Source organism: Genypterus blacodes, unplaced genomic scaffold (assembly GCF_046128005.1).
Source record: "Genypterus blacodes isolate CSIRO-AG114 ecotype Tasmania unplaced genomic scaffold, CSIRO-AGI_Gbla_v1 ptg000054l_1, whole genome shotgun sequence".
Lineage (NCBI taxonomy): Eukaryota > Metazoa > Chordata > Actinopteri > Ophidiiformes > Ophidiidae > Genypterus > Genypterus blacodes.
The window spans coordinates 1,168,830-1,195,209 of record NW_027466866.1 but is presented as its reverse complement, the minus strand read 5'-3'; the positions used below and the strand labels follow the sequence as shown (position 1 = coordinate 1,195,209).

The 26,380-nt window shown below is 42.7% G+C and overlaps 1 protein-coding gene across 2 annotated transcripts; it reads right to left on the bottom strand.

Annotated features, from left to right (window-relative positions):
* Positions 1–981: 981 nt before the first annotated feature.
* Positions 982–25,163, bottom strand: atp13a3 (ATPase 13A3). Of its 2 annotated transcripts, XM_076151206.1 has the most exons (34): positions 24,944–25,163; positions 18,910–18,990; positions 17,002–17,086; positions 16,641–16,814; positions 15,441–15,677; positions 15,258–15,328; positions 14,935–15,018; positions 14,783–14,852; positions 14,519–14,653; positions 14,145–14,217; positions 13,345–13,476; positions 12,996–13,175; positions 12,737–12,894; positions 12,389–12,577; positions 11,972–12,033; positions 11,678–11,828; positions 10,902–11,021; positions 10,697–10,714; positions 10,414–10,567; positions 10,128–10,248; positions 9,468–9,592; positions 8,948–9,108; positions 8,608–8,736; positions 8,444–8,523; positions 8,217–8,259; positions 8,012–8,121; positions 7,814–7,910; positions 7,638–7,710; positions 7,341–7,518; positions 7,067–7,245; positions 6,818–6,906; positions 6,600–6,680; positions 5,463–5,555; positions 982–4,122 (listed from the first exon to the last, which is right to left on the bottom strand). In XM_076151206.1, the coding sequence occupies exons 3-34, from the start codon at positions 17,050–17,052 to the stop codon at positions 3,928–3,930; spliced, it is 3,813 nt and encodes a 1,270-aa protein (XP_076007321.1). In that variant the 5' UTR covers positions 17,053–17,086; positions 18,910–18,990; positions 24,944–25,163; the 3' UTR covers positions 982–3,927. The 2 variants fall into 2 exon arrangements, with proteins under 2 accessions (XP_076007321.1, XP_076007323.1); XM_076151208.1 differs by lacking the exon at positions 5,463–5,555.
* Between the last annotated feature and the right edge of the window lie 1,217 nt (positions 25,164–26,380).

The window sequence follows — 26,380 nt, the reverse complement described above, 5'->3', positions numbered from 1 at the left end:
CAATTTTGTACTTTGACTCTTATGGAACACGAGGATCTCTGGCTCTTACAATTCAATTTGCTGCAAAATCAGTTGTAAAGTTTGTTGAAAGCACATTTATTGAAAAAGAAAAATCAAGCCAAATCAGATATACAACCTCCAGGGGGAAGAAATGAAAATAAATAAAAAACATAAATTATGAAGTACAAAAATTTGCAGAAAATGTACAATCTTTGCTTGTAATAAAAAAAGTACATAGACCCCAGATTAGCCTATTGCTGAGGTGTGGGAGACGCAGATTTAAAGCACGCCAAAGGTTTACCAATAGTATAATTTCATTCAGTTTAGGTATCAACTTTCAACAGATTTTTCTATTCATTATAAATACACACATTTCCCTGAGGAAATACTCACATACTCACTGGCTGACTCAATCTTTCTGCTGTTCAATGGTTTATTTTGAATAAGTGGCTGGATAATAGGCAAAGTTGTACCTGTAGAAACACAGATGCTTCAGCATAAATCCCTCGCTTTTGCTTTCTGTGCCAGAATAAAAGGCAGAACTGGAGCATAGGAAGGAAGAAAGCATCAGTATTTACAGTTAGGAACTATGGGGACTTTCTGTACAGAGGTGCACAGTTATGACACACAGCTCTGAATCCTTTTGTCCAAAATAGAATCACTTCTACAAGAGACCACTGACATAGAACAGCAATGAACATTCCTTTTGCCAATTATGTTTTCATTTTATATGGATTCAAAAAAAAAAAACCCCACCTCAGAATGTAAAATATGTACAGAGGATGATGAGACAGAACAAAGCAAAGAAATCATAAGATTGTCAGACATTGCAGCTCAAAATCAGAATTACTATGATGAATACACTTACAGAAGTTCAATTCCCTTTTTGTGTGCGATTCTTGGTTTGATGCACAGCGATGAGGAAAAAAAAAACCCAAAATGAATCTGAACCGGTTTTTGGGAGGCAGAGGAATCACAAAAAGAAAAAGAAATCACCTTTCCACTCAAAAATGATAGTTTGAGTAGCAGTAGACAGAAAGGAGGTATTTGCTGCATTTTGCTGAACCAAGATAAAACAACCATAGATCCAAGTGCCCTGATTACAATAAACGCTTTAGATTTTTAAATAATTGCCCAAATCAGGAAGAACCAACTTATTCCAAAAAAAAGGAGAGAATGTACAAACAAACCCAGAAAGAACAAACAAAAGTTGACAAGACAACCAATTGTGACACAGTACCAAAATAGTAGAAAAAGACACACCAGCCCTTTGATAATTAAAAAAAAAAAGAAGACATTTCCTAAATCTTTCTCTAATGCCATTTTTATACACACATCCTGGAAGTGTACACTACAAATATACAGATAGAATCCAACATCTAATATTATTATCAATTATAATCTATTATATTACTTCGTCAGATCACAAGTCGGGAGGTTTTCATATAACTGAATGGGCGACCCCTCCCTTCCCCTCCCCCTCTCTCCTCTCCCCCCACCACAAAAAAATAACGACTATGCTTATGATAAAATGTCTTTGGAAATCTAAATTGTTAATCTTTGTCCAAAATCAACGACAACAATATTGCAAACTGCTGTGTTTGTTCTTCACACAACATTCAACTTTAGCTCCAGCAGGAATCTCGACAAAAATGAAACCTTAAGCAAAGGAGAGAGAGAGAGAAAAAAAAAGAAAGAAATGCTTTTGACGAATGAGAAGCAAAACCATGAAATCCTGCTTGGTCACACAAGCAAGACTTAACTGGAAAATGTCGGAATATCAGTACTGCGATTTGGCACAAGACTGTCCATGTGAGCTACCTTCAGTATTAGCCAGAATACTTTCTCAGCTCTGCTCTGATACTTTTGACTGTTGACAAAATCCCAATACAAAACATCATCGATAAGTCATCTTAATGAAATATAAAGTGTAATGTCACATTTGAGGTTTGTCTAATCTCTCTTTTCTCTCTTCTCAACTGTATTTGTAATCCGACAGACAATTGCATATGATTGCTAAATGATCACTAAACATTAATAATCAAATCAATACACCAAATGTGTTTTTGTAATGACAGTCCTGTGCGTTACACTGACTGGCAAATAACAGATTGTGCCGTTACTACAATGTTTTTGGTTTACGATTACAAATGACAACGACAAAGCAACCAAGTGAAGCAAAAGTTTGTTCCTACCCCCGACCTTCACTTCACACTTGAATCTAAACACTACCTGCCAAGTCTCCTGCTTGATATTGTCATTGTGATATCCAGTCTGCAAAGACTTTGAAACAGGCAACAGGTTTGAAATGAATACCTTATGACACAATGTTTTCTGTTATGATGAAAATGTGAGCTAGTTGTGTTGCTGAACACAAAATATAGCCCTTAAACCTTCTCTCGTCTATGCAGGTTGCCCGTGCATAACACAAAAGAATACTGTTAGCGTCCATATTATGCAGTGTGTGCCTACAGCTGATACCACTCACAATGTCTAGACTTAGTTTGCTATCACACTGTCGGTCTTCCACAGGAAGAAATGCATTATACAGACGAGGACCACAGGATGTTGAAATATAAAAATGATAAAGAAAAGCTTTCAGATGTACAGTAAGATGCTTTGATTTGCATGCGTGTCTGTTCTATGCAGTCAGATAGTGGCATGCTGCCTCTTGAATCACTTTCCTTTCAAAGTACAGTATTTCTTTAGTAATGTTGAATTTGTAGTGCTTAAGCTCTCATTAAATGCTGATAGGACATGGCTCATTGGTGCAAAAATGGATTTCCTTTTTTCTTTTTTAAACATCTATTTTTTTCCTAAATAAGTTTCTTCGGTAAAAAGTTTCTAAGCTAAGTCTTAGCTTGTTAAAAAATGTGCATCAGGCAGAGACAAACACTCAATGAAACGCCCGCCACAGGTCCCAGCCTATGGTCACCACGCAGATGAGTACAGAGCTGTGATTGTGTGTGTGTGTGTAGGTGGGTGTCAGCCTCCATCTCCTTTTCCATATTCTTTGCCCAATATATCATAATTTCATACTTTTGACAAACTCCTGGTTGATTAATGAAAGTTCTAATATAACTCTCTTGTGAGAAATCAATTCTTCTCTTTTGTCCCTAAACCTGCCATGCCTACTTTGAGGTCATCAACAATTCCCTACATCTCTGAGAGACTGTTCCATAAGTTATGTGTGGGTCTGAAAAACAACGGCCAAGACTGAGGAAAAGAGCAACAGATAGTTAGAACAGTGTTAAAACCCAATATTTGCACAATAGCCGCATTAATGCCTGGAGTCGATTGGTAAGATTGCCTAGTTGTGATCGACAGGTTGCTGTGTTACCTCATTGAAATTACACTTTAATATTATAATACCAGAGTGGCAAAACTACGTTTGCTTATTCAAAACAGCAATGAATACAGCAGCGATCCAACCCTCTCCATACCGGTTAGCATGGGACAGTTGAGGGTGAAGTAGAGTGAGGTGGTTGAGGGCTGTGTGGGCACTCGGACATAAGATTGGACGCGTTTACCTGGAGTGACTTTATCCACCTTCAAACCCATCTGTAATTCTGCTGGAAGAAAAAAAAACGTTTTAATCTCTGTCTTAATATGGAATCTTTCTTTTTTGCTGTATACATTAACCCATTCTAGACTCTCGTTGTCACACAATCCTCCTACCTTCTTCCAATTCCAGGCCATGTTTGCACCCGGTGATGTGTTCGCCCCACAATCCATCATAAATTCATTTCTTATATAATGATAAAAACTTGACACCTCATATATCTTAACAGGTATAACACCAAGTGTTGTGTAGCAGCTAAACCTGCCATGACATTGGAACAGTGTGACATATTAAACAATAGCTCATAGATGGCGTAGGAGTGTGAGAGTCTCTATTAAAATGCTGGCTGCGGCAATGTAGGATTGCTAGGAGATCATGATTTGAAAGTTGGAGCCGTTTTCTGGGAGGGGCTTGGCTTCGGTGGTGGTGGTGGGCTTGGGCGGCCAGTCGGGGTCAACGCTGAGCTCCTGGGCCAGATGCATGTAGCGAGCCTGGGGTGTTTTGTGTGGGCAGCAAGGACAGGAAAGGAACTTGTTGGAGCCCTGCAGGTCAATACCCCCCTAGAAATACCATGGTGACACACACATATGAGAACATGAGCAGAAAAAGGGAGGGTGGGGAGGAATGGAAGGTGACAAGAAGCGGTGCCTTCACTTGCTACGTATATACAGGTTCCCTAAAACACTTAAGGCAAATTAGACTGTGGCATGCACGACTACTTTGTGCTTCAGCAGGCACATCTTGCTTTACAATGGCCAATTGCTACAAGTGGGCATGCAAGTCATTTCAAACAAAATTTAGCATGTTAACAGTTTGATGGGGTTGGTGATCGCTTACCAAGTGAACATGATGATCATGGAGTCAAAGATGAACAAACAAATAATGGATTCCATTGCAAACATTTTCACAAATTCCATTTCCAGTTGCACTGAAGGGGAAAGCCGTCTAAGGCTGAACGGCTTGGAGTACGTTAACATACTGCACTTGATTGGAACTACTGAGGGTCAGGGTCATGGAGATACAAAGAGACACGTGCAGCATAGAGTAGAGTGGAAGCGAGTGAGTGAAAAGTGGAGGTGCAGTTGATGTTTGATTGGAAGAAGAGCGATGAAGTGGCAAGCGACCACGCATCCAGAGGAAAGCAGTCACAGATATCCAAGGCTTAGACATTTGAAATAAAGAAATATCACATGTAAAAAAGGGAAAAACAAGTAATAATTGGCCAAAAGAGTGGAATTTCAACTGATTCATGTTGATAACGTTTTTGTCACCCAGGTCCTTTCTATGCATTTGCCATTAGACACACTTCACACACTTTACATTTCTATCTGGCACAAACTGAGCCCGTTGAAGCAAAGAGGCTTGTGTGAAAATTATGAAATTAATTAAATAATTTTTTAGATTTGAAAGCATTAATGCACATGATGAAGTTTTACGATACACTGTACATTTGTGCAAGGGCTGTACTTTACACAAAGTGATGTGCGCTTTCTTAAGTATTTAACTGAAAACCTTTCGTCTACTGAAATTTGACAGATTTTCTTTCCTTTCCTCCCTGGCAAATAAAAATGCATGACAGCTGAGTGTTTGATTTTAAAATTCTAAATGAAGACCATTTTGGTGATCAACATCACAACGGTGGCCATCAGTAGCTCTAACTGTAGTGAACCCTATGGAAAAGAACGTTACCAACCACAGCACTTCGTTCAAAGGCAGTATAGAAGAAAGAATAACTTATGAAGCCCCGAAGAGTGTGCCCCCATCCGGGTGACATATGAAGAAAGATCAGAATGAGACGGACGTCTGGCGCATGCGAGAAAGCAAGGTGGAATGGAGAGAGGGAACACCACAAAAGAAGGAAAATCAAAAGGCTTAAGAAGAGGTGTCAGATTTTCCCAACCTGTGGTGTAGGGGCGGTAGGTGTGACGCCAATGCTGCCATGTTTGTCTCGGCTGAACACAAGCTTCCATAAGACGATGTCAAGGATGAAGGTCTACGGAATAGCGAAGTGGGCAGGAAGCAAAGAATGACAGTGAGGCTAACTTGATTTCACAAAACTGCTGGTGGTTTTGTGCACAGATACCAAAGATCAGGGTTTCTGCGAATAGATTCTTCCATTAGTGTGTGAGTTGATCATCGACTGAGGGGACATTTTTGATTTATAGCAGGAAGAAGGTGCGATTAACATCATTAGTGACGGCTGGGTTACATTTAGGTGTCGTCTGCATGAACCACTCCAAGACACTGGCTACATGGGAAGCAGCCATTGTTAATAAGGCAGTTCATTATAATCAAGTTTTATCTATCAATCTACACACAATGATACTAAAATAATTTCACATTAAACTGAACACAAATAAACACACATTAACATCAATAATTTCATATAATCAATAATAATATTAGTTATACATAAGTGTCCCTACTACTGTCTGGCATAAGGGAAATGATCTGACAATAATAATATTATAACAACAACGATGTCATCATGGCGTCACTGGAAAAAACGTAAAGGTTATTAAACGGTCAAATGTCCCTAATTAGAAGGTGTATTGTGTGTGTGTCTGTGTTTTTTCATCCATTTAATTTCAACGGAGAGGTGAAAAAGTTTGCTGTTGTGGGAAATAGTGCCATCTGAAGTTTGTGCTAAGTACTGCGTGTATGCGATAGAGCAGTCTAATAGTTAGACAAAGGCGTCACGATTCTGTGGAGAGACGGTGCAAACTCCCTGCTGTCAGTGGGTTGAACAGCAATGGATGAATTTGTGAAAAACAACATCTCATCCATCTGTTCACAAGTACAAATCAATGCAAATGTGTGATGCGTTTAGATGGGTCAACAAAAAAGATTTCAGTGAAAAACTCCTATTCTGCCTCTTTACGGAGAGGAATTTGGCCGAAGTACATGATTCTCACAACACAAGCTTGATCCAGCTGTCCGGCTTAATGAGACACAGATGAGCACACTGCATGAGGGTGGAGAGAAACACTCAACGCGAGACAAAGGCGATCTGTCGACGTGTGTTTGTGTGTCTTACCTCCACCAAAACAGACAAGGCAGCGTTGGCCAACGTGATGAGTATGAGTTTAAGCCTCCAATCAACTGGGATACACACAATCTGGATGGAGAGAGAGAGAGACACATTCAAGCGTAAACCGCCGTTATAGTTTGTCTAGTTTCACCGTTTGTCCTTTCATAAAAATATTAAACTAATATCTAGTTCACATAGAGTATTGAGTTCTGATGTTGCCTTACCTCTAGAAATTCATCAATGGCTTCAACAGGGTAGAACAGGATGAACAGCAGAAATACATACAAGCTAAAGGCAGACACCATGAAGGGCCCTGGAAAGAAAATATACACAAAACACACACACACACACACACACACACACACACACACACACACACACAAACAAGAGCCGTTAACTGCATCGAACGCTAAGCAAGCATCTGCTCCTGGCCATCAGATCTTTACTGTGAGGTTTGCCGGACAGACACTTACAGTTCTTGTAGCTGGGCTGCCTAAAAGGTTTGCCCTTTGAGAAGACGATGGCAACGATGAGATACTGGAAGGAGGAGACGTAGAAGAGGCTGGTGTTCTCATAGTTTTGGATGTTGTGGTCATCCAGCTCGGTGGAGTTGAGGTCAGAGATGTTTACGTGCAACGACATGTTGCAGGCACTGGGCAAGGGCAGATAGTATAGTGTATGGACAAATTAGACAATCAGAAACAAGTGTGTAACTAAATGACATTGCTTATCGCGGCAGGCACTTACTTGGAGAGCGGCGTCCAGGGCTCGTACCAGGGCTGCTGTTTAACCCAAAGGAATGTAAAGATCTGGAAGCCAAAGCAGATGAGGATTTGGGTCATCACAGAGAACAGTAGAGGCCCCGAGATCAGACCTGGTGGGGGGCGACGTGACACCAGCTCCTTCCAGGCTGGGTTCAGACTCACTGAAGAAGAGCAGAAGCAGGAGAGACAACAATGGTCGGAGGTTAGGAGGACAGTTAGGCAATCAGGCTTTCCCAATGTTTCCATATCACGTCATCCTCCAGAGTCCTCTTTTACTTACTGGTGAAGACGATGATAAGGATGATGGCAATGTCGATGAAGAGGAACTGGAAGTCGCCAAGGTTACTAAGGATCTATTAATAAAAAAACAGGCGAGGCGGGTGTTAGAGCCAGCTTGAATGACGAGGCTATTCAGTGTGTCTCATTAATGGAGTCTTGCATGCAGGGGATACGTACAGAGTAGAGGAGAGTGACGCTGATGTACTGGATGATGCTGTAGAGGGCCATGAACTTGAACACACAGAAGGAGGTGATGAGAGCAGCACGTCCCTCCCTGTAGAGCACAAGGCCAAACTGTCACGCATACTCCATCACTTTGTCATTTCATTTATTCCTTCCATTGATTTATAAATACAAACGAATGAGGAAAGGAACCTGATGAGGCTGGGCACGCAAGAGATATTGGGGGTCTTTGAGGTAAAGGGGGAGGCGACAGAGGCCTCCAGCTCAGACAGAGAGATGCCGCCGTGAGCCCGTTTCAGAGCCTGAGTAGCAAAGAGATGGCTTATGAGCAAACTGGCTTCACATCATCTTATTGTTGCACCAAGATATGCAGTACACATCAAGTGGCTCTACGTACCCCACAGTCGTTCGCTCCGTCTCCACACATCCCCACAAAGTAGCTGTGTGCAAATGATGAAGAGCAGTAATTACAAAGTTCCCACATGGTTAAAGCAAAAACTTACAGGCTCGTTCTCATCATTGTTTGTTGTGGGTGTAGGCTGACACTACTGCTGATACAATCCTGACTTAACAGACTTTATCATTGGTAAAAGGTTCATGCTGTTGACATTAGCGCTCACTCACTCTACGTCCTGCAGTGCTTCAATGAGTTGGGTCTTCTGGTTTGGGGCCATTCTTGCAAACACAGTCCCATGCAGCACCAGCTGTAAGACAGACAGAAAACACTCATTAAATGTGACAGGGCTATTGTGATGTCCATTTTGGGAAAAAAACAAAACCTCTCATACCTTTTGAAGCATGTCAGGGAAGTGCTCATCGATGACAGCAAAGGACTTGCCGCTCATAGCAAAGTGGTACATCTCCCGAGTCTCAGGCCCGTCATCATGACCCACATCGTCCAAGTTGATGTCAATGTGCTGTGTGTATCAGAGCATTAGTGTGGATTAGAGCCAAATCAATACAGACAGTTTTTTGACAACAGTCCAAACCTGCACGTTTCTAATGATTCTCTCTATTCAGGAGCTGATCTCATCCATTAACTTACAGATATGATGACTACTGCTAATTACCTAATATCTATCAATAAAACATCACTTAGTGTAAGCTGACATGGTTGAATCACCTCACCTCCAGCCGTGACGTCTTGCTGGGCTTGTCAGCGTATCTCCAGGAGATTTTGGCAGAGTGACCATCATGGGGAGGTAGAGCATCAGCGATGATGACCGTGTCCTGGGGTGGGATCATCCCACAGTCCCTGGCCACTGAGATGGCTGTCAGCATGTTGTCGCCTGTATACAGAAGGGACTTGTATCTTGATAACGGTTGTTTCAGAGAAGGGGGAATGTCCGTTTCCCACACTGAATTTTTTACATTTTTTACTCAAACTATCAGCCATCATGAAAAATCACAAGACTTCGATTATTTTAAGTTGTTACTTCTTTCGAGTTGTAAGTTTCTTTTAAACATTTAGTTTCATGTTGCTTTGCTCCCTTTTTCATCCACTCTCCCTCTCAAACCTACTTTTATAATTACAAGCATATCGATCAAAGCTTAGAATATTGTCCAATGCGTGGCCCAGACATGTGTAATCTCTCCTGATGACTATTCTGACTATTATAGGAATGATAATGACTGTGTGTGTTCTCACCAGTAACCATGACAGTACGAATGTTTGCCTGGCGGAGGTCCTGCAGCACCCCTGGTGTTTCAGCCTTCAGCTTGTTCTGCATGATGATCAGACCCAGGAACTCCATGTTTACTTCTATGTGATCCCTAGATCCAAACACACACACACACACAAAAACATGCATCTTTGCTTGAGTGCTCCAAAAATGGCATCTAAACCACAAACAAGTCATAGGTTCCAGTACTATTCCAAGCCTTCAATGGCCCTTTGTTAGACAAAAAAGTACAGCTGTTCAGTCTGTTTAATTACGACTTGATGAGTTCTGACAGTCTTAAAATAAGACAGGAACACCTGCACCACTTAATTTCCTTTGTGCTGAAACAAAGAGCCCTTGTGGGCTTGAAACACAGGTTTAATTAAAAACTTCATGGAGCACTAGTGTGCAATTCCTTAAAATACAAGTCTTGAGAGTGACTAATATTATATTTTAGGCATTCAGAAAGCCTGTAAAAACAAGCAAGTAGAAGTGAAGCAGCTGAGGTATCAGTTTTCTTGAGAGCCTTTTTGGACTAGCTGCGGAATGGACAAGCCAATACTGCCATCCCCAGGGCTTAAGCGCGGCTACAAAGTACATTTAAAGAAGCAACAACAGGCGATATATAAATGATGCATGCACATTACCTGCTAATGTTTTGGACTTTGTGCCAGGTGAGTTTGGATTCAAGGCGGCGGCGGGCCAGAGCAATGACCCGGAAACCCTGTTTGGTGAAGTCCTCCAAAACCTCTGCAAAATTTTCTGGTACTGCAAGTGTGTTAGTTAGAAAGAAGGAGAGAGAGAGAATGTAAGAATTACAAATACAGTCAAACAACGCGTATTATAACTATTATCTTCCATTAACACCAGAGGTGGGCTAAGATAAAGAATTATCCGGTGCTGGTCACCATAGTGGTTAACTTGACAGCTCACCTGTCTCTTTCTTGCAGAGACTAGCCACCACCTCTGGTGCTCCCTTCATGTAGGCATCCATCCGTTTTTCCCCCAGCAGACGAGCAACCACACTCATTCGCTGGAGTGCCGAAGAAAATGGGAACTGCCGTACAATACCTATCTCATATGCTGACTAAATAAACACAGAACAGAGGGCTGCAGGTTTATGTTAATGCATAATCAACTCTACAGTTGCTGAGTTATTTGAAGAAAGCTTCTGAAGAAGTTGATGAGATGTTCAAAAAAGAAGCAGGTCACTTACCGACAGTTCATAGAGTTCCTAAAATGAGACAAGAGCAGAGAGGAATGAGTAAGTGACTACATTAAATAACCCAACTGACTGAATAATGTTTTCTAACTGTAACATTGCTTTGTGTAGATTTGGCTATAATTAAATGCTCTATACTCTTTCACTTATGAACATGAATGGACCAGGTTGTATGGCCCTTTTAGAACATTGTACATACCATGTCCTGTTCTGGTGATATTGCAGGCTCAGGGGGCAACAGTTGCTTAGGGGGTTTAACCACAGTGGGCATGATACGGTTGTGGAGAGATGTCTCCTCCTCAGTGGCCTCTTCCAGGATCTGGACAGACAAAAGAATGGGATGAGAAAAATGACAAAGGACCGACTGACAGAATATTCTCCAAATGCGAGATCTGGGCCTCAGTGTCATCTTCACCAATCAGGCAAACATTTGGACACAATACATAAATTAAAAGTGTTAAAAGTTTGTTTATTTAATTTATATAAAAAGCACATCCAGGCAATGGCACGATTGTCATTCACCTAAATGAGACGGAAATTTAACACAAAAAAGGAGCTGCCAACAGGGGTCGCTATATCAAACTAAATTGGCTAAAGAGTAAAAGTCTGGTTCCCTGTGGTCAACTGAGTTGCTGTGTTGGGGCTGAGGAGTCAAATGTCCATTTTTTTAAGGTTGAGGATCCAAGAGCTATTTGGAAGGAGGCCATTTGAATGTATTGGCACACAAAAGATAAACAAAGGTTAGGAAGAATCTAACAAGTAAACAAACGACTGAGTACATGACATATTAAAATCTTGGTCAACTGTATTGCATTGTGGGGAAGGCGCTTCACTTTTGCCCTGGACACAGAGGACTCTAATTAATCACCCCTATTTAAGCATTTCTTCAAGTTTAAGAGTGGTCGGCTGTCTAACTTTTGTTCTATAGTGCCTGGTTTCACGTTGTGGCATTGGGATAGATATGCAATAACTCACCCAGCCTGTAGCTTCAAACATTTTGAGGTCCAGAGGGTCTCCAGACAGCTGGCCCTCTATTTTGGTAAGTGAGTGGCAGGTGGCCATGCAAGCCACAAACTGGGACTTGACAAGACTCTCCTTATAGGCATTTTCTTCTGACAGGTGGAAACTAGAGAGGTGGGAGATATAGAGAGGTGCAGGAAGAAAGACGTACATTTCAGTCAGACAGAAAACTGTGAAAAAAAAGTGTTGCATCTGTGATGCCGACCAGCAAAATGGTGTTCTTCCATATTTGCTATTTTAGCATCTTACCGGCCATTCTCTACTCTTTGGACTCCCCACAGGTCTAATCCATCTTCTGTTAGAGTTCCAGTCTAAACATAGAAAGTAGTAGAGAACAGAATAGCAATTTTACAGCAATATCAATAACAATGTATCTTTTTACAAAGCCTGAGCACCACCTCTAATACATCTTAAAACAGACAGAAATCTCAATTTAATCCCCATGTTACACACTATGAGATGGTGCTATAACTTGTCCAACCTCTTGCTATTATTGCATTTTTTTCATTATCAGTGTTATAGCTTTTATTTTCTTTGTATGTATTATATTATTTACGTGTGTACTCTGTTTTAAGCTTAGTATAAATCATCATCAGCTTATCCCTAAGGGCAAACGGATGTTGAACTTGACCAGTAAAACACAGCAGTCACTCCCCTAGTACCCACCTTATCAAAGCACACCAGATTTATCTGCCCACAGATATTGATCCTCTGTGGGCTGATGCAGAAAATGCCTGCACTCTTGAGACGCCTCTGGGCATACACGATGCCAGCTGTCAGGGCGGCTGGCAGCGCTGGTGGCACAGTGATAGTGATGATGTCCAGGGACTCGATGATGATGGTCTTAACTTCCACCTGGGGCAAGTGGATAGAATACATTTTGAGCAAACCTTGCACTTTGGCATTTGTTAATTGCTTCTCTTCTGCCTGCCATTCTTCCTGGGCACACTTGTCAATATTTTCCCTCAGAAACACTATTTTGAGTCCTGTCACTACACTGTGGCGTTGGATTACCTCATTCATGACACTCAGAACGATTGAGTAGACGAAGCCGATTCCAGCCACGGCTACCAGACACAGCAGGAAGAGATAGGCATCACGGTACAGCTTAAAGTCGGTGGGTTTGGGGTAAAGGATGGAGCGCACCAGCTGCCCTTTGGCTGTGCTGAAACCTGGATGAGAAAGGGGAGACATTTATTTGAAAATGATTCAAAAGCCCATAATCAAACTGACCCACAATTATGCATGTACGCCACTAAACAGGCACACCTACCTGTACAGACCACAACAGCCTTCACAAGTTCCCCAGTGTAGAAGCGAGTCTGGATGACGTGAGTGCCACAGAAGAGTGTGTGTCTCTTGTGCTCTTCTGTATCGTAGGCACCATCGTCCTCGTCCCTTGCCCCTGGTGATGGGTTTGGGAGGTTGGTCTTCGTTACTGGAACACTTTCACCTGATTGAGCCGAGAATAGGGTAAAAATATGTCCAGGTGCACCGTGGTTTTAGTTTGTTTGTGCAGGAAACTATCAGGAACATGCTGTACATTTTGGTTGTGGAGGGAAGGTTTGCCTTGTTTTGCAGATTCTAACATCTAAAGCTTTTCATCAGACTTCATCTCTAACCTGTGAGCATGCTTTCATTGACGATGCACGTGCCGCTGACCAGCACTGCGTCACACGGCATGATGGTCCCATTGCTGGGGATGATCATTACGTCACCAGGCACCAAATCAGTGGACAGAACTTCTTCGATTTCTGTCGGGAGTGAGGTGCAATGAAAGTGTAGGGGAAGACAAAAATGAGCATTAAACATAGACGAGTAGAATGCTGACACTTGTACACAAATGAGAAACTGACAAGTGAGCGAGTGCAAAGAGAAGCGTGAGAAGTGTGAGAAGTATAGCAGATGGTATGGGGCGTTGTGGAGGGAGGGAGGGAGGAAAAAGCAGGCATTGGAGTCTTATTCAGCAGATCTCTTATTACCCATAGAGACTAGGCAGCAGGGGGAGAGCTGAGGCATCACAAGTATGGGACTTCGTAGCAAATGGATATATAAACACACACGTATAAGGCTGCTCATAGTTAATGTGTCGCCAAAGCAAAAAAAAAAAAAAAAGGTATGCGAAGACACATACAAGGACAAGCACTGAACCAGAACCCACTGCCTAACGCACAAAGTCCCTCTCTCATCCAACCCTCCACTCTCTCTCGCTAACACTGCAGTGTCCCATCACAGCAGCCACCTGGAGGACAGCCAAAGCAGTGGGGTGACTATGGTATGCAACTGGGTCTGGACCAGCACAGAGGCGGAAAAATGTCTACAGTCAGTGCGAGTCATGCCGCAAGAGACACTACACAAAGGCAAAACTGCAAGAAGTGAAACAGACCGAAACATAACGGAGGAAATGAAGGCAAAGACGAACCGTTGTTGGATCGGCATACGGACACTCGGACAATACTGTGAGCTGCCACCATGTCGTGAAGCATGATGTATTGCTAAAGGACACAGGAACACAAGGTCGTGAAGAACATACAAACTTCTGACAAACATTAATCCACTTTTTTGCACAGTGCTTATGACTTGTGCACAGATGAACCTTGATGTAGTTCAAGGTTCCTTGATTTCTTGTGACCTGAAGTTCTTTTATCTACCTTTGTTGAACACACTTATTGTAAGTCGCTTTGGATAAAAGCGTCTGCTAAATGACCGTAATGTAATGTAGTTGGCAGTGGAGAAAGGGTCAGGGTTGTAAATTATACACAGTATGCAAGTGTCTCGGCCTTTCCCATAGCTCACCTTTTTGATGGTGTACAGAGAGGTAGCTATGGATATGACTGACATGAAGACAATGGCCATAGCATAGTAGTAATACTCGTCGGCACTCCACAGGATCACACTGAACAACTGGAAGATGTAGAAAGGGTTGAGGACCTGCAGGAGGAGGCACAATCAGGGACACATCAGAGAGGTGAGACATCAAGCCCACAGGGTCCCCGTGGGTCAGGCTCAGTCAGTCTGTTTCATCTGGGGCCAACTGTGCTGTGTCAAACTGGAGCCTACCTCTTTGATAAGCAGCTTGAAAACAGAAGGCACTTTCACTGCAATTTCATTCACGCCAAAGAACAGTCTCCTGAGAAGGGAAGACGACAAGAACGTGAGGCAAACTGCCCCATGTCACACACCCAAAGTCATCCTTCAGACAGAGACGTTACCTGTACTCCTGCTGGTTCCTGGTCAGGCCTGCACTGTGCTCCATATGTAGGGTGGAGCAGCTGACCTGCAGATCCTCCAGTCCACTGTGGGGGGAAAGAAGAGATCCATCACTCCAGCTGACAAAGCAAACGCTCACTTTGATTTCCTTCAGTTATATAGTCGTAAACAAATCCTGCAATCATTGCTGCCATTTGTTACACATGCCATCTGATAAAACCCACGCTCAATTTCACTTTTTATATGCACAGCTTTCAGTGATTGAGTGACTAACTGAGCTGTAAAAACTTGTGCACCACCAGTTTACTAATCAAACAATACTTACTTTAAAACTTCAAAGTTCTGCAGTTCGTCATTCCAGAAATACTTTGTGCTGTGGAGGGTAAAATAGCGAATCTGAAGAGAGAAGAGGAGGGGGGGGGGGGAGGTTCAAGGGGACAGGTACAGTGTGTAAGTGTGTATTATCCATAAGCACTGCTGATGACGCATGTCTAGGTGTCTTGCTGACCTGTGTGGGCTGGTAGTCGGCATATCTCATGATGAGCTCTTGATCGGGGCTGCTGTCCGAGGGGTGCGGTGTGTGTCCGTTGGCCAGAGACGGGGGGGAGAGGGGGCTGTGGAAGGGGCATGAGGAGGAGGAAGGGGAGGAGGGGGAGGTGGTCTGGGTTTCCAGGCTGTGGAAGGGGTTGCTACCCGGTGCCAGCATCACTCGTACCTTAGCAAGGAACCAGCGCCGAAACTCGTCCTAGTGGAAGAAGGAAAACAAATTCTTGTACGAGTCGAATATTTCATACTCAAATTGGGTAAAAACCTGTGTGTGACCTCCCGATAAGCTTATATCACACGGGCTTGTGCAAGGGCTTCACATCTCACTTAGGCACAGTAGAGACCAAGCTGTGCTATAGGCCACTAGAGAGTGTTCTGATACCATCTGCAACAGTTTAACTGGCTGAAATCTCTTCATAAGAAATAACAACTGGACAGGAGCTGCTAAATTAAGAGTTTGTAAGTGTAGTGCTTGAATACAAAGTGTTATTTTATTAAAAGATTAAAAGGCCAGTGCATCAACTGGTCCTTATGTGTCAGGAAGTAGCATCTAGTGCTTGACTGGAATCATTTTCCAACCAAGCCAAACATTACCTTATCTCCTTCCTCAATCAAATGCCTTCTAAATTAGTCCTTTAAAGAATAGGCAATGGCTAAATGTTTTAGTTTTAACATTTTCCTTTTACAATTATCAGGCAACATTTATAAACGACACTTCTGCAATACAACACACAGGGAAATAGACACATGCACACAAATGTCTCCGTGTGCATCCGCGTTCCAATTTCTTCCCCGAGCTTTTGCATATATCCATAGCCCCAAGCAGCGTCTGACAACACTTCAAGTTAGTTTGGTTACCTGAGTGTTTATTGAAACAGAGCAGCCCTTCCCATTCAGTGTGTTCACACATCTCAAACATGCAAATGTTTTGTTCCACTAGACAAAGTGGATGGTGAGTCATCTAAATGATTACATTTTGCACATGTATAAGGGCAAACAGATTTTGCAGTTTGTACCCTGAGCCTTAAAAGAAGATGTCCATCAGGTGAACTTTTGTCTGGTTAACCTGCTATAGATCTCCCTGATAATAGTTTGTGAAAATGCATATTGGCTATTTAATAGTTGGTGTTCTAAAAAAGGTTGAGCTCGGGTTACTGCTCACCGTGGAGCGCAGCAACACCACTTCGGCATCACGGGCTGTGGTGCGGGTGCAGGTGGATTTGACACACCACTCTGGCATCCAGTAGAGCAGCAGGAGGAGGAAGCCCCCTGTACACAGCACCCCGAAGCCCACCAGGGCCAGCCGCCAACGGCACACACGGTAGCCCTGCAACTCCTGTATGGCGGGGGAAGATTAGATTAGTTCAGGTCACATTCATCTTCACTGACATTGTACAGACTACAGGCACAGAAGCCAATGGAATGCAATAATAATAATTCAATAATTGAGGAATATATACGAAATAAACAACAGCGCAGGCACAAGGACAATCTCTCAAGGGTAGGAATAAGATGAAGTATACCATTTCATCCTCTTCCCCCTTGTTGAGGACCTTCAGGTCTTCCTTCTCCATGCTGCAGAACAGTTTGCAAAGCTCTGTCCAGTCACTGCAAATGCAAGAGACAGAATGTCAGGAAAGGCACAAAGGTAGAAAGAAAAAGACAAGAAAACTGTGTGACAGCCACACAGTCCACCACAAGCATCCACATAGCTCTACACCCAAGAGATACTTCAGGCAGGATCACAAAATGCTTCCTGGGGATAGGATGCAAAAAAATGTGATAAGAGACCACCCAGGAACAGAAGATCTGTAGTTCCCAAATCATCTTGAAGGTTCTCTGAAACAGACATCCTGTTCAAATGTCTCATTTCAAAAATCTAAATGTTTATATTTGTCAGTCTTGTTGATTTAACTGCTTTGAAAATATCCACAACTTTGTTTTGCGCAAATTTGTCTCAGGTAAAACAGATAAGAACCAGAGAAAGTATTGCTGTAGATATAGCATGCAGAGACAGCTATCCAGAGCTCAGTCATCCATTCGGTTGGCACAGCACGGCTCTCCAGCCACAAGCAAGCGCAGCAATTTTCGGACAGCAGCTTGACCTCAGAACACCTGAGATTACAGTATCTCCTCAATGTGTGTACACGGGCATACACACAGAAACAACTGAGTCATCAGATGCGTGTGTTACCTAATATCAAGCATGTCCCCTCTCTCCTCCTCTCAGCTGTCCCCTAAGACTAACCAGCTGCCAAGGAAGGCAGATTGTGTGAGCGTGCTGGTGAATTCTGCACTGACAGTGACGGAGAGGTGCACCTGGGTCAGAGAAGTGACGCGGCCCGTGGAAATATCGATGACATTTGTCTGTTAAATTTGTCAGATGCTCAACACTTCATCGTTGACAAAATACAGCACATTTTGGCATCTCTGTGCACATCCGGGATTAGATTCCATCTTTGGCTGAGAGCCAGAGCAACACTACCTTCAGCAACCGAACATGTGAGCACACACACACACATTCAGTCACACCAGAGCCAAGAGTTTGTACAACACTCGACAAGTCCTACTGCAATTATGTACACTGGTAATGGAATATACACACCTCTAGAATGCATGGACACATTATACACCAGGATATATCTTTGTAACTCAGCTTGAGTTTCCTTACATGTGCCATACATGTGCCGATGCAAACTATGAGCTGTGTATGGTCACCTCTCCCACAGGGCCGCCCTGGTACTGCCACCACATCCCAGCAGCCCCTCATCCTGTGTCACAGCCCTCTGATCTTATCTGTCCGCTGCACCCGGCTGGACTGATTCCCTGGCATACAGCAGAATATTTTGCTTGGGGCCAAGCCCTTCCTAGTATTTTACAATAGCTGCCGTCTGAATACTGCTAGGCACTGTGTGACAAGAAACCTCTCCATTCTCGGAAATGCTGTACATTATGCATACAGACCTTTATAAGAAAACTGTCCTGGTCTGGTGGGTCAGACAGACAAACCAGACAATCTGACTCAGTCTGTTATTTAAGGATCAGATAACAGAGGGCTTTCCATAATTATAGACTCCAAGGGAGCAAGAGGTTAAAGTTGAAAGTTTGTTGCTCACTAGCCACACATTATACTCCTTGGTGTTCAAATGCCAAAGTTAAGTATTAACTGGGGAACACAGACAAGTAAGTCTCATACAAGGGTGGGGATCGTGTTTTGATCCACTGAATGAAAACAAGATATGTCGCAGGTTGGTAACTTGCTTGAACATGCTATTCTGTGCATTTGTGCGTGTGTGTGCGTGTGTGTGTGTGTGTAATTGCAAGAAGTTGGCAAACACTTTGCAATAACATGGAGCTCGGCATGATTTACTCACAACTAGATCTGATCTTCATTCAAATAACAATTGTAGACAAACAAAAATTGCACCCACCTTAAGAGCCAGGGACACAATGTCCCAGGCGGTCTTCCTCCCCACAATTAGCTTGCTCTCTCACCACCCCAACCTGGAACCCTGGAAAGAAAGAAGAAGAAGCACAGGCAGCATAAGGCAAAAGCTTTCAGTCTACTCACAAAATCACAAAGTTAACAGCCATGGTGGAGACGACGGTAACTACAGAGGAATCAGTAACTTTTCACATAGGAAAACTGCATACTATGGTTAATGTGTAAAATATTGTGTGCTAAAAAAAAATCTTAAAGCTAAAATGAAATTACGCTATCGCTCAAAGTCGAGCCTGACAAATGGATTGGTGATTATCAGCTGATACCGGCTCATCAAAGTAACAGAGGTTACTGTAATCTTTTATGATGCCGTTTAATATACAACAATAAATGACGTATTTTTCCCCCTGCAACGGAGAATGACCGCTTCCTATTCTGGACCTCTACATTTATTTTCTATAAAACTATTAGGACTTAAATTCTCTGACTTATTCATTATAAAAAGCAATCGTCAGCTGCTTCCTCTACAGTCTGTTGGCTTTTTCCTCCCATCCAGATGTCAATGATGCAATGTAACGTTGAGTGCCCATGGTACTGCGATGTGGATGTTTTTTTAATCTTTTTATTACATCTGTGCAATCAAATCTGAACCATTCATATGCAGTAAACCAAAGCGCAAGGTGTCAGCACTCTGTCACTGTGGGTTAGAGTTAAGTTTCACATTAAATGTATAACAGCACGCTCATTGTTACGTCATCTGATACTGTCTTCAATAAAAATACTCTTAATACCAAAGTTCACATTTCACTTCATTCATCTATTATTCATCAGTCAACAACGGTGAACAACATTAAACAGCTAGGGGAAGTGCTGCAAAGTCACCGTTGATACGTTGTTGGCCCATCAAACATTGACATTTTTGTGTTTTCTGTCAGTGGATTGATTTAAGAGGGGAATAAAGGGTAACAGCACTGATATTCCAAATTCCAACCCTTTCTAGCTGGACACTGTAGTCAATAAGCAAGAAAGAAAAAAAAAGAGCAGTCACTTGCATAACAATGCTTCACAGATTGTCCACCATGGTCTTGAAACCGCCTGACAGGATTTTAATGAAAACCTGGAAGGCAAAGCAGGATAATAAACAGGAGAGGGTGGATGCCCTGTTCACTTCGCCATTCTTCTTAAGCACAAGGAACAGCTGCCGGTGTATTCTTATTTGTTCATTGTACCCTTTCTAATCTCTAAATGCTGATGCTTTAACAAAGCATGAGGGCCTTTTGTGAGATTAGAATCAAAATGTGTAAACAAACGATTATTATCATATGTTTTTGCTTGTGGTTGATAAGGCTCTGCCAGTCTCTTTGGCAACTGAACACCTCTCATAGAAAGTTAAATAAAGATAAATTGACGAGGGATAAAAGTGAAATGTTAACCTGTCCTGATTATGAAGATGACACGAAAAGCCAATATGGTTGTCGGGACACAGAAGACCCCGTTTGAGGCCTCTGGGAGTCGGCATGACCTCAGAAATATTTATAGACTCCTCCATCACAGTCTAAACCCACATTGTTGTCTGTCATTTGATTAGTCGGCTATTGTGTCTCACACTGGCTATTCTGTGTCAGGAGAAGGGGAAAAAAAAACAGCTGCTGCAGCTGTTGACCTCAGCTCAAACCACAGACTCAGAAACAACAATCTCCAGGAAAACACTGGACGCAAGTCGCCGTCAGACGAGAAACTCTGGTTGAAAGCAAGGTGGACAGTGAGCGCTATTTAAGTGGTCAATCTATTACCTGTGCTACTGACATATCCGAAAGATGACGAAATCAAACCCCAAATCTGATCTGGCTGTATGATTAATACAGACAATAGCACATTAGTGGAGACAGTATATAGAGATAGATCTATAGTGATGTACAGATCTAGTTTTCTATTCAGCACTCTCTAATTCTTCATCCCTTTTCATTCTATATTGGGCAATAAATTTACTTAATTCTATTTCTCATGTACTTTTGTAAGCTAAAGGACATTCACAACAAAGACATATTCTGCATTTCAGAGTTGTGGAGAAGCCAGTGCCTCAAAAGATCATCTAATAAATGGTCATGGTGGTAAAAGTAAATTTTGCTTGCGTTCAAAAGAACGTGGACATAAACAAAACAAAAAGTTGGAAAAATGACAGCTACGAAAAGACATTTGTCTTTCTGTCCTGTTCTTCGACACGCAAACAAATAGGAAAAGGTGAACAATGAGCCATGACCTACGGACAGAGGTCCATAATTCATGGAAGTATTTGGAGGAAAAGTGTTTTGTTGTCATCGTGCTCTCCACTCATTGTGCTTTCTTTATCACTTCCTCTCCTACTCAGGGGGTATTATAGCCAATCAAACAAATCTATGACCACTTGCCCTTCCTCTCTTGGCTGAACAGCCCGGGAACAACCTCTTCCTCAGGCAGCTTTTAAAAAGGTCCCCACTGTCCCCAAACAATTCCCTAAACAGCCTAGAGAAACCAGACGTAACTGTTTTATTTTCTCTTGCACAACTACATACAGTATACTGAACAGCTCACACAACACGTTTAGTCATTGATGTGATGTTTTCTGATGGCAAAAGGTCTCGGCAAGCTTCCAAAGCCCAGGCTTAACAGGGCTGCAAAGGGCAAAGACCTACATGACCCAAGTGTCTTTCATGTGAACTTCACACTCGCTTGGAGCAAAGTGAAACATGATGCAGCCACACAAACCGGGTAACTGACAACAACCCGAATCCAAGTCTATGAGATTATACACAACTTTGGGCACGTGCAGGCGTTAGATATCAACCCAATCCGGATAACGAGGCATTATAGGCAATTAGCCACCCGGTGAGAAAGAATGGTCAACATTGGTGAGATCCTGCAGTGGAGTTGGGGGCTTAGGGGCTCTACAAGGACACAGATGTCACAATGGATAGAGACATCCCAACTGTGGGCAACGTGCCGAGAAAAACCTGGAAGGAAAACGCTGGAGAAAAAACAAGAATCCCCAAGATCAAATACAGTAATTGAAGTTTTAAATCCGACCACATGCTTGTGGATTAACAGGAGTTGTGTCATACCACTGCCCAAGAGATTAAAACCAAGCTGCTTCATGGCACTAAACCACCTCGGCGTGGGTTTAGTAGATTCTGATGGCTGTCATCATCCACACAATTAGAAATATTAAAAACAAAAGAGAGTTTTTCAGGCCAGTCACTTGAAACTAGTTCTGCCACAGAACTCATAATCATTCTAGACGTTCCTGTCTCAGAGCCTCAGGCTGTGCAGAGGTTCATTACGAATAAACTATACAGAGACAAGCGAGCAATGCAACGCAAGCATGCAAAGCCTTAGAATTACCTAGACAAAATGTTATCAATTAAATATAAAACAGTTGATTGTATAGTGAGTGTCTAGAGGTGTGTTATTGCTTCAAATGTCAGTTTGTTCTATTTAAATTCAAAGCACTAAATCATAGAGTAATTGATGCAGGCGGTTTCGGTTGTGTGGTTGAAGGCAAACCACTGCTCTGTAACCAGACAGACCAGTAGAAATGTCGTTCTGTTGCTGCTCTAAAGCTGAGAAACAGAGACTTTTACTTGTCAGGATATTTTTCACTTAAACTCTGAATCAACACATCCCGGCCTTCCAACATACTACTGCTGTCTTCGAGCTAAACTGTGAAAAGTCTTCAGGCACTGGCTCAAAGGCTCGTGGAACACCTGTGCCTCGCTTATTACACCGAGACTGAACTGCTTCCAAATCGACAGTCTGAGCAGTATCAACGTTCAAAAGGTCACAAAGACAGTGTGACTTTAGCCCTGGTGTTTCACTTCCTCCCACTCCAAGTTACACTTCACCCTCAAAGAGGTAAATCTGACTCACTCGCTGATCACAACAAGGGCGTCTTTTATTAAAAAAGAAAAATGCTCTCAGTGGCTTACCCAAGTCAAATGATCAAAGTCCTTATGTAACTCACACTAAGTGCTATATTGATCTTTCATACTGTAATTATACAGTGTGTTTCTCCTGCATGATAGAGACAGTCTAACCCATCTGAGGGAAAGTGGATAACCAAAAACCCTTTAAGCTACGTTCAAAAACTAAACAATAATCAAAGGCTGCAAGCATTCAGGCTGGCAAATCTGTCAAGACTTCCAACCAACAGGAGCACTTATCAATGATTATTCAACAGTCTTATGCTTGTTGTTGGTTACTTTTAATACATTACCAAGTCTCTTAACAAACGTTGAAAGTCATGATGAGTAAGGGATTTTGTTGCGATATCGGCCTTCATATCTGCAGATACGGTGTGAAAGCAAGTCTTTAGTCTCTGTAACAGACTTTGACAACTGAAGCTCAGGTGAGGTTTGTGAACCATCAGGGCTGAATCCCACCACCTGGTCAAATCACACAGCTATCCGTTAAATCCAGAGAGATCTAATTCAAGCAGAGGTTTCTACTTCCCAGTCTGGTGTATTCTCTGGGTGAGATTAATAGGGAGAACCTTCAGATCTATGCCCATATTACATCTTAAACCTACGGTATAATAAGAGGGTTTCTTTCATTTCAATCCTGCGCCAGAAAGAAGAAAGCACGACTGAGTGGATATCATTCTGTGCTTTTAACTGAAAGGTCAAGTTCTCATTAAAAGTCACACAAACTAATTATCTCCTTGGCCTCACAGCAGCAACCTAAGGGAGAAACACACAGCCCAGGCGCCCATGCAGTGTGCTCATATTTCTGAAATCACTAAGAGAGAGAAAAAAAAGGGGTAAAAATACTGTTTCTAATAAAAACAAAGTTTCTCAAATTCCAAAAATCAATTCTTGTACATCTATAATGAAATGGTTTGTCCTTGTGTACACACATTATGTAGAGAAAAATGGCAGAGACACATCTTATATTATTGACTATGGCTCCTGAAGCAGCACCAGTACTCCCAACTCCTCAGACTGACGAAGAACAGCGGGGTTGACTTGGCACCGGCCCTGACAGTGCAGGAGTCGGGGGTACTGGTGCCGCTTCCCGAGTCGCTTTGTTTATTCTCAGCCTTTGCCACCTTAAAACACACAATCCAAAAGAGAAAGCATAGTTTGTAGCTCATTGGTTTCATTAACAGACAGAAACACCGAAGTCTTGTGAAATACTGCTGAGTGTTTAAAAGCGGTGACACTAATACTGGGTCACAAGTTATTGGAGCAAAGGAGCAGGATACAAACGTATACTGGTGTGGGAGGTAAGAATGAGGAAGAATAGACTAGTCACACTTTATTCGGATGTGTGCTGATTCATGCTTTTAGTGCTATTTGGTGTCATGGCAGTGTGTATCATTTTCTACAGAGCCAGTCAATGGAGCTTCATGCTGACACCGGTACACAGTCTGCAGCCTCCATCCTACTCTTAAATGCAACGTACTGTACCTGCAGGGCCTCGGACTGGTAGATGCTCTAGTCTAGTAGTAGATCCACTAGATCAGTGTGCAATGTGTGTGTGCTTCAATAATCCCTACAACTAAAGCCGTCTGTGCAATGTTGACACACTAATCAGAGTGCTACCTACTGCACATTTACCACTGACATGCAATCTATCAGAAAGCATTCAATCAAGGCAAAATAACAACAATTAAGTCAGAGGGGTTGCATTGTACAGCTCTCAAACAGGGACGCCTGTCAACTTACGTCACATTACTCGCTTTATAATGTTACTACTAGCCGAGTAGCTAGCTAACGTTAGCGACGCTTCATTGTTAGCCGTTATTCTGAGAGCAGTTTGCCGACATGCCGACATGTGCGAACCGCTGCCCGTCTTCCTTTCGCTTTCAGACACCCAGGGAGTCAAACCACATCCCCGCTACAACCGCGGCTCGATTCCCCACACCAGCAGGACGGCTGCACCTAGCTGAAGTTACCCGTTTAGCTCGTAGCCCCGGCTAGTTAGCGGCTGACACATGGGTGATGAGAGCAGCGACTCTTGAGGAGACATTTGTGAATCAAAACACTCACCCAGAACCACCGGGATACTCTGAAGATCACCTCCGAGTCATGGTGAAGCCTGGGCAGCTGTTATCTGAAGGGAAACGTCGCTGAAAAGGGGGGGAAAATCCGTTGGTTTCGAGGGGACGTGTCGGTGACGGAGCGGAGGAGCGGGAGTGTGTTGACAGCTCGCGGGGCAAAGTGAGTGGCGGCGGAGCGGTGAACTGGCCTGAACTGGATGTGTGACGGCAGGAAATGACACAAGGACGACGTAAGGTGAGTAGCAACACCTACTCATCCGGGAATCATCATCAATGTCATCCCAAAGCTAATGATACGCTGTTTGATGTCCAATCATGAGCTCTTATTTACACCTAAATATGTAAGATCCGCTTGTATTGACTTCATATTTACAGTGAACTAAATGGCAAAAGTCATCACAATAAGTACTACTACAGAAATGTTTGAGACATGATTATAATACTGTATCTATATTCATGCATAAAGTCAGCCAAAGTCCAAATTAGAGGGGCTGTCATGATTGCATACCTCTGCCAAGGCTGAAAAGAAGAAGAGGAAGAAGAAGACCCTTTATTTTATCCCAGCAGGTTGGAAAATTTCAAATTCAACTACATGCATTTACATTTCATGCAGTTTATACAAACATGCTTCACACAATGTTTCACACTGTTTCCTACACTAATCACACACATCTGAAAGTTTGTGCCCCTTCCCACACACACACATATGCACTGGAGGGGGCACCAGGGCAGCCAGCGCCCGTGGAGCAGGTTGGGGGTTCGGTGCCTTGCTCAAGGGCCCTGGAGGCAAACTGGCAACTCTTCTACCCTTTACCCTCTGCCGCCCCCCCAAAAGCTCTCTGTTACCAATGTGGCCCCAAGCTGGGACCGGATTAGTTTGTTCCAGTAATATAAGTGAATGATAATCGATCCAATACTTCCATGGTCCCATGCAGGAGACTGAATCCAGGAATATTAACCTGATTCAAACACGTGTTCTTTAATAGTGGGAGAGGGTGGGGATGAAAGAAGAATTACTATCATAATAAGAGGTCTTTTGTCTTATTTGGCAGAAGACAGTAGTTATTTGTCCAGAAACCAGAGCAGATTACACCTGTAAATAGTCTGTGACAAATATTCCTGATTATCTTTTCTAGGTTAGATGCACCCCCGCAGTCCGTTTGAAGAACCTGACAAAAGTATGGAAAAATGTCCTGTTTCTGCAATGTTTACAATTCATTTTCAAAAATTCCTGGATCCACTTTGACACTATATTCCGTATTCTTAAAGAGGTGTCAAAGTCATATAACATTTGTAAAGGGTTTGTAAGGATAGAACATAATTTTACTAGAAAAGATGAAACCCTTACAGGATGTTTTGGATAGTTAGCTGAACTACAAATTGCTGAACGATGTCTTCGTTCAGATATCTGCATTACTCTCACAGG

Excerpts from the sequence above, each read along its gene's own strand:
- atp13a3 (XM_076151206.1), bottom strand. The coding sequence starts at position 17,052 with ATGGAGAAGGAAGACCTGAAGGTCCTCAACAAGGGGGAAGAGGATGAA. Across the intron at positions 13,477-14,144 it reads CGTATGCCGATCCAACAACG|AAATCGAAGAAGTTCTGTCC; the intron begins GTTCGTCTTTGC and ends CACTCCCGACAG. Across the intron at positions 8,737-8,947 it reads GCAAGACGTCACGGCTGGAG|CACATTGACATCAACTTGGA; the intron begins GTGAGGTGATTC and ends TGATACACACAG.